Source organism: Pelophylax lessonae (assembly GCF_965119305.1).
Source record: "Pelophylax lessonae genome assembly, chromosome: 13".
Lineage (NCBI taxonomy): Eukaryota > Metazoa > Chordata > Amphibia > Anura > Ranidae > Pelophylax > Pelophylax lessonae.
In genome coordinates this window covers 132,975,941-132,990,041 of record NC_138780.1, presented here as the reverse complement: position 1 = coordinate 132,990,041, position 14,101 = coordinate 132,975,941, and the positions used below count along the sequence as shown (strand labels likewise).

At 40.8% G+C, this 14,101-nt stretch overlaps 1 protein-coding gene across 1 annotated transcript in view; it reads right to left on the bottom strand.

Moving 5' to 3' along the window:
- Window positions 1–8,859: 8,859 nt before the first annotated feature.
- Window positions 8,860–14,101, bottom strand: part of TMEM62 (transmembrane protein 62) — a 66,214-nt gene continuing 60,972 nt past the window's right edge. Inside the window, exons 12-14 of the mRNA XM_082275214.1 lie at window positions 13,545–13,649; window positions 10,965–11,083; window positions 8,860–9,399 (exon numbers count right to left, since the gene is read on the bottom strand). Of these exons, the coding sequence (XP_082131340.1) occupies window positions 9,073–9,399; window positions 10,965–11,083; window positions 13,545–13,649 (551 nt within the window). The 3' untranslated portion in view covers window positions 8,860–9,072. The remainder of the gene's footprint in view (window positions 9,400–10,964; window positions 11,084–13,544; window positions 13,650–14,101) is intronic.

The window sequence follows — 14,101 nt, the reverse complement described above, 5'->3', positions numbered from 1 at the left end:
AACGGGTACAATAATAAAAATGTATGGTTGACAATTATGTTCATCTCATGATGAAAAGAAGAGGGTTTCTACTGACCTAAACCCCACCCCCTCTGATCCTCGCATTCTTTCAGAGCTATGGCCACCCAAAGAATTTTAACATTTGACACTCAGTGTTGAATACATTTGTATCCCTTGCTGCTGAGGTTTCTTCCACTGACCCCCCATGTCATTTCTCTGTCCTGTAGTGATAAAGGGTCAGAGGGAAGGGACATGACCAGTAATTAAACAAATCAAAGCTCCTGCTCTGCAAGAGAAAAAATAAAAAATTGAGGAACAGGTGGATTATAAACTCTATTCTTCTGTAGGTCCTGGTTTGTGTCAATTTATTCATGTCTGCTGAGTAGACAGGACTTACTAATAAGTTGAATAAAGGCCAATAACCCAGAGTCTATGGTATGAATAAGAGAAGGTACAGATGCACTGAAAAGATCATGGAACTGGATAAAGCGTATTAAGTCTGCATGCCTAATATTTTGCAAATAGCTTTTTTTTTTTTTTTTAAGAATATCAATTTCTCAATCATGGCTCCACTGAAGCAGAGAATTTTTACAGCCTGGCTTTGCGATCAAAGTGGTTGTAAACCCTCTCTTGGAAGTCATACGTATAGGTAAGCCTTTAATAAGGCTTACCTATTAGGTACAGTAAATATCTCCTAAACTTGCACTGGTTAGGAGATATTTACTTTTAATGCAGCCGATTACGTCATCGGCGCATGCGCTCTGAAGGAACAGCCACCCGTGCCGTTCCTTCAGAGCCCTGTGCCATGAACGGCAGCTCCTGCGCGGGAGTGATGTAATCACGCATTCGGCCAATGAGATGGCCGGAGGACGCAAACCAGGACGGCCAAACATGTCGGCCGTCCTGTCGCTGTGCGGGCGGCACTGCGGGGGCTTCATTCTAAGGTAAGTATTTCATAATGAGCTAGTATGCAATGCATACTAGCTCATTATGCCTTTGTCTTACAGGTTTTTTTTTTCCTCATTTTTTAGTTTAATTCCTTTTTTAAAAAAAAAGTAAATTACTAAAGCTGGCTATACATGGATTAAAATTCAGCCGGTGAAGCAGGAACTGGCCTTATTTTGATCCATGTATGGCTGTTCTCTATAGACTTTTCACAAAGTAGACTGATGGAAAATTTCAGTTTGATCCGGACTGCAGCCAATAGGCTGCGGCACAGATGAGTGTATTCTGACACCGGGGAGACTTCCCACTGTCAAAATACAAAGATACATATGGGCAGCTTAACACAAGTGCCTCCCAGGGATGTTCACAAAATGGCAATGAAGCATATTATTAAAGCTGAACTCCAGGCACAGGAACCTTCAGGTATAGTATATCTCTCTTTAGTCACAAAGGATAAATCTACTTTGTGTGCACCACATGCCTTTAGAAACCACAATAGCAGTGACACCCTCACTAGGCTATACAACCTGGGTAGAGAATAGAGCTGTGGGAGAAACAGAGCAGGTTCCCCTGCTATAGGCTGCTTGCTGAAAACTTCAGGGAGGGTGGATTTAAACCTGGCTGTAGTTTTTGCTCTATTCTGAACAACGTTGCTTTGATCTTCCCATAGAACTTTGTAAAAATCTATAACAAACTTTTGAGCACACTGCTTTACTTAAAGTACACCTGTCATGAGAGAAATATGCGGGCTGGCATTTCTGGAAAAACAAAATGCCTGGCTTTAATAGTTGTGTCACTGACCTGAAATAAGCATACAGAAGGGAAAAATATCCCCAAAAAATATATAATGTAGGCACCACATCTAATGTATGGTAAGCTGCAGTATTCCATTTTTGGGTTTGTTACCACTTTAAAGCAGAGTTCCGGCCACAAAAAAATTTTCTCAATAAACATACCCCCGGGACAGTCAGGGCTAGTGCATTCCACAATGGCTAGCCTCTGATCTGTCCCGGTTCGCACTTACCTTTTAGAAGAAATACTTACTTTTAAAATTTCTTCTCCAGTGCTGCCATCTCAGGTGTGGGCAGCTTGAAGCCAGCGCGATCCTCTTCCGCGTCCTCTTCGGTCCCACGATGCACTGCGCCGTCCCAGCCGTCACTTCCGGGTCTGCAGCGTCATCCCTGCACAGCTTCTGGGCATGCCCAGAAGCTGTTAAGCAAGGTATGACGCGCCTGCGCCGGAACTGACGTCGGGGCCGGTGCAGGCGCATTGATTCCTGGGAGCGATGACGTTCAGCTCCCAGGAATCATTGCAAAGCAGAAGTGACGGCGTGGGCCGTGCGGCCGAGGGAGGAAGTGGAAGAGAGGTGAGTATTTTCTTTCTGCAATTACAAGGTAAGTAAAAAAATAAAATACTAACTACCCATTTCTTTTTCAGGTGAGCTAGAGCAGGCGGATGGCCCAAAATCGACTATGTCGATTTTGTGGCCGGAACTCCACTTTAAGAACTTACAGCTTTAAAAAGGCAACGATAGACATCCTAGAGGGACCAAACATATGTTTATGTAGCAAATAGAAGCATTGGTTGTAAAATACACATATAAAGTAATAAATTGCTAATGAAATAGAACACACAAGAATAGGATAGTATTGTTTTATTTTCATTTAAAAATATATCTTTTACAGAATCATAAATATTTAACAAAAAACAAACAACAAGTGCATACTGCAATGGTTGAAATTGCAAAATAAAATATTACAATTTTCAAACTGTGCTCAGTGCGTTTCAGAACATGTTGAACAGAATGTGTGCACATTAGCCAGATATGACAGCATACAGATTCTATTGGGGAGGAAACCGCAAAATAGGATTACCTTTAATTAGCAAACATGCTCTATAGCCAGTCTTAAAATTTGGAGCATTTCATTGTTTTTGGATAGAATTATGCAGTATCTCAAATTACTCTTCATAATAATCATTCAGATTTAGACCTACACTACAAAAGATTAAAGGATAAGTTAATGCTAAAAGAAGAAATCATATATGCACATTATTTTCAGGTTAAAAAAAAAAAAAAAGTAATTTTTTTTTGGAGCCTGTGACGCTTTGCACCAGCAGATCGCTGGGGCCATGCAGGTCTCCTGCAGACCTGTCAGTGTATCTGTGTACATCCCGTACAGGCACACACGGACAGGAAGAATCGATTAATTACCACGGCACTCCACATCGGCATGGTAGTTCATTGAGAACTACAAGCAGACATCCCGAAACGATGACAGGAATAATGAATGAACTACCACGGCCTTCTTCCCACAGAACACTGTCTTTCTTTTGATGTGGCTTTATTGGTCTGCCTGCACAACCAAGACACCCATTAAAAGATCCATTTACACAGATCTGTGAAAATAAGACTATAAGTTCTATCTTCAGCAGGGGGAGCCTTCATTTTCCAAGAAGCACAAGTGCGGTCACCTCACTCGTTCATTAATTACTTTCTCTCGCTCCAAAACCGAAGGTCTGTACCTCCATGTGCATTGCTATGTTCAACAGGCTCTAATGTAAATTTTATTTATTTTTTTTTTAAATATGGGTACATTATTTTTTCACTAAGAGGTAAAATATGACTTTCAAAATAATTTTTGCTGATTGTTGTAGCACAGGTAAGAGGTTTAGGGTAGTGGATCTCTTCGTCTCATATGAAATACAATAATGTGGTGGATTAACATTAAATGACTATTTCCCAATCGGGACGTTTATTTAATGTTAATTTAGCACACCACAACAGCTGTTTGATTGTACATGTACATCAGACTATTCATTAAAGTGGTAGTAAAGCCCACTTTTAAACTTAAACCTAAAGGTGACCCTATAACAAGGCCTACCTGTACGTACAATGAGAATCTACTAAACTTGAACTGTTTAGGAGTTTTTTTTTCACATGGGATGTAGACGGTGATGTCACCTGTGTATGCACTCTGAAGGGACAGCATACCTGTGCCTTACCCTCAGAGCGGTGTGCTGGGGCTGTTAAGTCATCACGGCTCGGCCATACACACAGCCGGAGCCTGGAAACCCAGAAGTAATACCTGGTGAAGATGGAAGCCCTGCCAGCCGTGACAGCAAGCTGCTGGAGGGCTTAGTTCCAAAGGAAGCATTAAATAATGTGCTAGTATGTAAAGCATACTAGCACATTATGCCTTTGCCTTGCAGGGGATTTTTCTCTAAAATGCCCACATTTACTACCGCTTTAATGTATATAGCTATCTTTAATCACAAATAGGAGCTAAACTGGCAAACAAATCCATTCAGGTATAAAAGCACAATTTATGCTTTTGAAAAGGTCTTTTGGGCCTGAAGCAGGTAGCATTGTGGACACTCAAGCTACTTAACACTCACTTTATTGTCTAAACAGAAGTACACACTGGTGCCAAAACAGTATTTGCATAACTAGAAAGTGGTAGGAGGCAATACTTGTCTGTGTTGATGTACAGATTTATGGTGCCCAAGAATAAATTTGATTCAAATAAAAGAAAGGTTAACAAACACTTGTCCAAAGTTAGGCTCCTTTCACACGGGCTTTCCGATCTGGTCAGCCTGTCAGTTTTTCAGGCGGACTGGATCGGATGCTCCATGCAGCCCTATGGAGTGGCGGATGTCCGCTGACACCCGCTGCTATCCGATCCTGCCCGTGAAATCCGGACGGATGGAAACCCTATTTTCCATCCGTCTGGAGGATCGGATAAGATCATATGAAAACGGACAGGCAGTCCATTCTCATCCGATCCCCCACAGAGGAGAGCGGGGCTCTGCACACAGAGTGGAGATGGAGCTGTCATCCGCCTGCTCAGCGGGGATCGCCAGATCGATCCCCGCTCAGCAAAACGGACTCCATCGGGTGCGTCTGTGTGAAAGGAGCCTTATGCGGACTTCAATAAGTATTTATAGAACAAGCCATTCCATAGCAGCAAGACTATTATATAGGTTGTTAATGAATTGGGTCCACGCCTAGTACAGCCCTAGTCTATCTTTAAGTGGATAACCCAAAGGCTGTGCATCACACAGAGACCCCATGAAAGGAGATTTACAGAAAATATTTCACATTTCGTAAAGAATCTAGTAACACATCATAACCAATTAATTCACATTACAATAAATTATCCCCACATGTAAAGTTCATCTTCTTTATTGGGGCAAAATGCCCCATCTACAAAGTTCCTAACTCATCCACTCGGACAGTTTAGTTCAGGAATTATATAAAGAAAGCCCGATGTTGCTACCAACTAACATATACTGTATAACAAAGAAAAAATAAAAACTCAGTTACTGGAAGACAATACATGAGGTAATGATCATACACATTAACCTATATGAGCACCATAGAAGTGAATGTGCCATTCTGAACATATGACAATAGCCGATGTCCCCATCTATTGCACATTTTGGATGACATTGTGAAAAGACTATAACCATCTGGCCGATTTCCAGTGTATGGGCACCATAAGAGCTTTGTAAACATATAAATAACCTGAAATTATGTTCATGATTAAAGTGGATGTAAACCATCACATATACCCAGTGAAACAGCCTCAGATGATACACGAAGATAAACCAAATCCTCCTACATAAGTTTTACTTGTATATCTGTTGTCTTCACGCCACGGTTTATAAAGCGCACGTCCTGTTAGGAGTTTTCTCTTCCTAAATTCACGGCCATACACTGTGAGACAACTGATTATAGGAAATGCACACAACCTCTCTCCACATAGGCAGAATCACGAGAAGCTATGCTATGAATAGACCAGCTCTCTGCTAATCTATTTATAGCATCCACCTGACACAAAATTCAGCCTGGCTTTATCTCAGTTGATAACAGAAGAATGGAGCAGGAGAAAGCCAGGGGACTTAGGGCTTTGAAGAGAGATAAGAAAACACTACAGATAGATGTGCTCAGGTCATATTTCATGAATGGGGTTTACATCCACTTTAAGGTGATTGTATCTATTACAGGTGTGAGATACAATATTGGGTCTCACTTATCAAACTCATGTAAAAATGTAACTAATAATCATAATCTCCCAATGAATTATGGGAAATCAAAGATTATAGATGATTTGAGCATCAAGGATTGTGTGAGAGTTCTTAGACACTTTATATATTATAAATAAGACTAACATTTACATTTATAAACTACTATCCAGTAAGTAATTTGTCAAGAATAAAAATACACAGATTTTTTTGAAAAGCCATTTCTGCCACAAAGATCTTTGAAAATAAAGAACAAAATTTGCTATGAGTGACACTTCCTCCCTTGGATTAAAGGGTGCCTTACGTTAAAGAGATCCTGTTACCAGACTATTCATTTAAACAACATTCTTCCAATAAGATTATATGTGCAATTGGATGTGATGTCAGCAGCCTAAGGGCCCTTTCACACGGGCGTTCCGCATGTCCGTATATCATCCTATTTTTTTGCAGATGATATACGGACATAATGTATGTCAATGGCATTGCAGATGTCAGCGGATGACCATCCGCTGACATCCGATTTTCGTCCTTTCAGTTCTGTTCCGTTTTTTGGAAGGGAACAGAACCCTATTTGCGGTCCGCTCCATGTGAAAGAGCCCTTAGAGCTGTCCCTCAAGTGACATTTTATTTTTATTTCCAGGCACGGAAGACCCATAGGTTATGTAGGAAAGTGAAGGATAAGGATTTGGCCAGCACATACAGTAATTAAAAACTAGAAGAAGAGAGGGCTATGACATGTAAGGAGTGAGGGAGCTGTGCTACAGAATGAACTCTTCAATTCATTTATGCAAGCATTTGAAATACTTTTTTTGTGCTTTTAGCTGCAGTTTTTACGTTGGAGACAGGGTCTCTTTAAACAACAATGAAAGCTCTGCAGAAAATGTAAAACCAATCTTAAATGAACTAACACCCAAGTAACCATTTTGAATAAGCACTAATGGAAGCCACAGCAATAGTCTCAAATTCAATATTAAAAGTGTGTATTTACACAGTTTTTCACTTTTCAAAATAAGATATTGGAGCGGCCTAAGATGCGCCCTCTTTATCCTGTTTACCATCATCATTAAAAGTGAAAGAAAAAACAAAAAATCTTAATTTTTAGGTTGCTTCCAGAACAGTAATAGAGGGGAAATTATCCAATAAAGACACTAGTTCTTGTAGAAAAAGAAATAGCCGCACATCCAGGGATTCCAATAAGTTTCAAATACCTTTAATTCCAAAATGTTGCAAGTGATGACAACAAAGACACCAACATGAAGTCTCGTAGACGCGTTTCACACATACATCTTGTGCTTAATCATTACATCTTGTGCAATAATCATCATTGGTAATGATTAAGCACAAGATGTATGTGTGTAACGCGTCTACGAGACTTCATGTTGGTGTCTTTGTTGTCATCACTTGCAACATTTTGGAATTAAAAGGTATTTGAAACTTATTGGAATCCCTGGATGTGCGGCTATTTTTTTTTCTACATGTGTTCCCACGGAGGCGGGCCGGGGCCAGCACTCTATTGGATATCCTATCTCCTGGCAATTACCACACACTATACACCTGGAGAAGCGTTTTCCTTTCTTCAGTATCAAGACACTAGTTCTGGTGACCTGGGGACCCGCAAGGTTTTACCTTACCACTTCCGGACCGCCCGTTGTAGTTATACGTCGCTAATTTGATGTTAAATACTGGTGTTATGCCAGCAGATAGCTGCCATAACCCCGGTATTTTTTTTGGCTGGGCGAACGGTCCTTTCTCATAAAAGTGGTCCCAGCGGCAGATTTGCTGCGGGATCACTTTTATGGGCGGCGGGAGAGGTGCCCCCCGTCGCTTCCCGGTCATTTTCCTCGCTTACCGGAGCCGTTGGTAGCAGGTAAAACGATCCGGTCCTTTCCCCTGCTAGGCAGCAAGTCGAGTGAAGGCAAGTTGGCCCCCACTCGACTCTATGGCCTTGGAGGACTGGAGAAACGTCATACATTGCTTCCTCCCAACGGCCTTAAAGGGCCCATTTTTTTTTGTTTTTTTTAGTGTAGATGTGAGATCTGAGGTCTTTTTGACCCCAGATCTCACATTAAAGAGGTCCTGTCCTTATTTCTATTACAAGGGATGTTTACATTCCTTGTAATAGGAATAAAAGTGATCAAATTTTTTATTTTTTTTTAAAAGGGACAGTGTAAAAATAAAAGGTAAAATAAATAAGAAAAATAAAAATGTAAAGTGCCCCCTCCCTTCCGAGCTCATGTGCAGAACTGAATGCATAGGCAAATCGAGCCCACATATGTAAACGGTGTTCAAAAACACACGTGAGGTATTTCCGCGATAGAGCGAGAGAAATTATTCTAGCCCTAGACCTCCTCTGCAACTTTAAACTGGTAACCTGTAAAAAATTTTAAAGCGTCACCCATTGGACATTGTTAAGTAACAATGTTTGGCGCCATTCCACGAGCGTGCGCAATTTTGAGGCATGACATGTTGGATATCTATTTACTTGGCCTAACATTATGTTTCACATTATAAAACATCACTGTTTAATTTTTTTAAATGCAGTGAAATTTATTTTTTCCCCCAAAAAATTGAGTTTGGAACACCGCTGCGCAAGGATCCAGGCTGCGCTGTGCAAAACCAACTGCACAGAGCAGGTAAGTAGGACACGTTTCTAGTGGTTTAAATAGAACTCGCAGAGATGCAGGCAGTGACAGGGGCTCTGTCTGCTGGTTCACCCCACCAGTTTCACCCATAGCCAAAATCTTAGGGTAGGGAATTCAGACTATTACTGCAAAAAATGTAAGGGTCTCAATTTTCCAGCATGAGAAAAGACTATTGCATAGTGACAGAATAAAACTATAGACTATTCAAATTATAATCTCCGCATTTTGTGTCCATTCTTCTTAGGGTGGTGGGTTTTCAAAATCAAAGTAAATCACATCATGCTATAGAAGGCATAAGTCATTAATGTGCATGATCTGCTATTCATTAAATAGCCAAATAAGTAATTGGCCTTAGAAACCATGACTTTCCAGGTATAAATGAGGATTCTACGTAGGGATGCAGTCACATAATTCTGCCCCTACGTTTCCCTACCTTTACCTATGTGTCATCGGGTAGCTGTCAAGTGCTCTGGCAGTTCTTGAGCTCAATAACATAAGACCTTAGTTCTGGGGAGTTGAACACCCACACTTTCCTGCCCAAGAACAACGTAACCACTACCAGCCACAGCTTCATTGGAGAGAGGAAAGTCGCTAAGGTGCCATAAGTCAACAAGAGGAAAAAGCAAGAATAGATCTGCCAGACCAAAAGGAGGAACATGAAGAAGTGAATCGGCACACAGACAATCTTCCTAGTGTGTCGCAGGTGGGAAAAAAAACCATGTCCCTTGCATCTACACAGTAAACACCAGCACAGGTATGCAGTCAGGGGAATATTAAAGAACACCATCTGCAAAAAGCAAAAAAAGTAATGAGTGCATTTATGATACAGGATTATGGAGAGACATTCTTTACTAAAAATTGCGCCATTAAAAATGAGTTAGGCTCATAAATACTGGTAAAACATCATCTAAACTGAATGCGTAAAACGTCAGATCCACAAAAGTTGGGACGCTGTATAAAAGCTCCACAAAAAAAAAAAAAAAAAAAAAAGAATGCAATGATTTGCAAATCTCAAACCCATATTTTATTCACATTAGAAAACATCAAAATATTTGAACTGAGAAAATGTACTATTTTAAGAAAACAATAAGGTCATTTTGAAATTGATGGCAGCAGCACGTCTCAAAAATGTAGAAACTGGGCCATGTTTACCATGGTGCAGCATCCCCTTTTCTTTTACCAATACTCTGTACACTGTATACTCTGTAAATGTCTGGGAACTGAAGAGACCAGTTGCTAAAGTTTTGGGAGAGGAAGGTTGTCCCATGCTTGCCATATAGGAGTCCAAATGCAGTCCTAAGTCTTTTTTGTGCCAAATATTTTCAGTTGGTGAAAGCTCTGGACTGCAGACAGGCCAGTTAAGTACCTCTTCTACTTTGAAGCCATGCTGTTGTCATTGATGTAGTATGGAGTTTGGTCTTAACCTGCTGAAATATGCAAGGCCTTTATATATGCATATGCTTTTTCTTTTTTTTTCATCTCTTTACCTTATGCCAATCTTGGTACTATGCCCCTATGGACCTTTTTGCTTCCATTTTTGCCCTTTTTACGCAGACACACCTGGGTGTACTGTTAGATGCAGGTTCCCCTTTAAGGGACAGTTATAAAGCATGTTTGATGATGGAGCTATATTTATCACACAACGCTTTTATTTTTGTAAGGTGGTGTACCTGTTCAACATGCATACAATGTAATGGGTGGGATGGTGGCCTTGCACTATCCAGGAGGTTTGAATGTTCTACCACAGGGATATGCAAACTGTGGTCCTCAAGCTGTTGCAAAACGACAAGTTCCATCATGCCTCTGCTCTGGGTGTCATGCTTGTGGCTGTCCGAGTCTTGCTATGCATTATGGGACTTGTATTTCTGCAACATCTGGAGGGCCACAGTTTGCATATCCCTGTTCTACCAGTAGTTTATAATTAGTTACTGTCCTGGCTTTTATACTAGTTTTAATGTATTGGGACCCTCATAGTAGACCTAATCTTAGTGTTATAGTCTTCAATGATCTCTACTGAACCCCACATTAGTATGTTTCCTACGTTACATGCTCGAAGCGTGCGAGGATTGTTCACTGCTCTACTAAGGGATCCCCTTCTTTTTCCTTGTTTACTAAAACATTTAAGGCTACATTCACACCAGTGATTTGTGCCAGTGCAAATTGTAGCAGCAGTTTGTTTTGCGGCTTCTTGCCCCATTTAGTATAATGACTGGTTGCAGCTATTCGCTGCTCTCTGCACAGTAAGCAATTACCTGCTGTGATCGCTGCTAGACGCACTTTCACCAACCTCAAATTAGTACAAGTATTGTAATGGATCATACTACAAAAGCGATAAAGGTCAATGACACAAACCTGTGCTATTCCAACCATGTATGTGAGACTTCCATCCAGGAAATGTCCTCCAACAATCACTCCAAAGGCAAAGCAAGCTCCCATGTGGCCATCTATAATTTCCCCAATAAACCATGGACCTGAAATCATAGAAATGCTATGAAATAACAAAAAATTCTCCATAAAAATAACTGGAGAATTTCTGAAAACTTGTTAAGGCTACTGTTCACACAAATGGAAAACACCTACTGCATCTGAACATAATTTACTGCCACACAAGAACCAATTCTCTTTTTGCTCAAATGCATAAAAAAAATGCCTGAAAGCAGGCGGGCCAAAAAAAAACAAAAAAACAAAAAAACAAAAAAAAAGGTACTTGCACCAAGAAATTTGCTCGACTGTCAAGCCTAAATTTTAGGTATAAAATAAGCTAAAATTTTAGTCTACACACACACACACACACACACACACACACACACACACACACACACGCACTATAATCTGTAAACCTCCTGTTAAATATAAAACAGAAGAGCTTTAAACCTTTTGCTGCTACTGACAAAGCATACAGTGGCACAGAACCATTTCCAGCAGAACTGTATTCCTGACTGCTGATTAAATGAATAGCTGTGATCAGCGGCTGACAAGCCCCTGGTGATAGAAGTTCATTCAAAAATTTGCCCTTCAGGTTTAGGATTTCTTCTTTTGAGAATGAACAGGAAGCACTCTGTGCAGACTATCATTCTACCGTTCGTATGCTTTCAGAAAATGTATGGATTGGAGGTCTTTTAGAAACTCTGAAAGCTGTAAAAGGATAAATAAAGTGATAAAAGTGAAAAATAAAAATGGTTTGGCCTCCCTGAGGTGTAAAGTGGCATTCCAGGGGGCCTGGAAGCAAAAGTGTTTAATACTTTTTCTCTACTTTGTTTTCATTTATCTTTCAGTATCACAAGGGGACTGACATTGTGATAGTAATGCGCAGGTGACCGGTTCTCCTAACGAAGGCATCAAGAACTAACAGAGGGTGAAATTAGGGAAAGGCTGGATAAAATTAACACAAATAAATCACCAGGCTCGGATGGCGTACATCTTTGCTGACCGTATTAGGACAGGAAATGTACCAGGGGATTGGAGGAAAGCTAACGTGATACCGATATTCAAAAAAGGGCAGAGGCATGTCCCGGGAAATTATAGGCCTGTCAGTCTGACATCGATAGTATGTAAACTTCTGGAGTGGATGATAAGGGACTATATCGTAGAGCTTGCTAAAGACAACAACATCATCAGCAGTAACCAGCACGGGTATACAAATTGGCGTTCTTGTTCTTAACATTCTACGAGGAGGTGAGCTGTGAGCTAGATAGGGGGGAGACCAATGGATGTGGTGTACCTGGATTTCGCTAAGGCGTTTGATACAGTTCCCCACAAGCGCTTAATTTATAAAATAAGGTCTGCAGGCATCGACCGCAAGGTCTGCTCTTGGTTACGTTACTGGCTAAAAGGGCGTGTCCAAAGCGTGGTAATAAATAGCGCATACTCAGACTGGTCTGAGGTGGTAAGTGGGGTCCCCCAAGGCTCAGCCCTGGGACAACCCTGTTCAATTTATTCATAAATAGCATTGAAGACGGGATCAGTAGCTCTATATCAGTTTTTGCAGACGACACAATTGGGCAGGGCAATAACTGCACAGCATGAAGCAGATATCCTACAGAATGACCTGGACAAAATAACGGAGTAGGCAACGACATGGCAAATGAGGTTTAATGTGGAGAAGTGTAAGGTTTTGCATTTGGGGACTAAAAGCATAAAAGCACAATACACTTTAGGGGGGGAACCTTTGGGGGAATCAAAAATGGAGAAGGATCTGGGAGTCCTGGTAGAGGATAGACTAAGCAATAGCATGCAAGGTCAAGCGGCAGCTGCCAAAGCAGGCAGAATATTAGCATGCATAAAGAAAGGGATGTATTCCAGAGATAAAACTATAATCCTACCACTTTATAAAACTCTGGTCCGACCACATCTGGAGTATTCTGTCCAGTTCTGGTCGCCGGTCCTCAGGAGGGATGTGTTGGAGCTGGAGAAGGTCCAGAGAAGGGCAACTAAACTAATTAGGGGATTGGAGGACCTTAATTATGAAGAGCGTCTGCAATCGCTTGATTTATTCTCCCTGGAGAAGAGACGCCTGAGAGGGGACATGATAGCAATTTATAAATATATATCTCAACGGTGATCTCAGCATAGTAAAAAAGCTATTCAGTCGGAAAGATTGCATGAGGACTAGAGGGCATACAATGCGTCTGGATGAGAAGCGTTTTAACCTCAGGCAACGAGGAGGGTTCTTTACTGTTAGGGCTACAAGATTGTGGAATTCTCTACCACAAGAGGTGGTTTCTGCGGGAAGTATGGTGGCTTTCAAAAGACTCTTAGACGTACAGCTCAAAAATCAGAACATTCAGGGGTATGCAAGATGATTACGGCCACACACACCTACACAGGTTGAACTGGATGGACTATTGTCTTTATTCAACCTCACCTACTATGTAACTATGTAAGAACTATTATACAGTCTCCTCGATCTGCTCTTATTTTTAATAGACTTACCTATGGCTGTGAATAGAGTCAGCAGTACAATGGCATAGAAGAAAACACTGCTCTTGCTTAGTGCATGCATGGAGAAGATGGCCAGTGCAAAATTTCCTGGGGGTCCTAGAAGCATGGAAAATACAAATAAAATGGCAGTAGTAAACATTTCTAGGATATTTTTTTTTTTTTTTATCAAAGCAAAGTAAATGATGCTGCAAAAACGAGCAGAGACCCATTATCACATCATAACTTTCTTTAAAGTTTTCAATGCTATTATCTAGACAAGCCTTGCTCATAGCAAAATTGCAATTTAAAAAGATTTTGAAGATATAAAGCATTTGGTACATTGTATTAATAAATACTGTTTGTTTTTATTGTACATTGAAAAATTGGACAAACACGTGGGATTTTTTTTAAAAACTGTAAATGTTCTGACAATTAGATTATTAAGCAGAGGCACACTGCACTTCTTCAGCCTGCAGAAGAGACTTCTGCCTGGAGATAGAATGCGCAGACTGTGTCACAGAATGGGACCCAGTGGCTACACAAACTGGATACTCTGACACCGAGTGGTC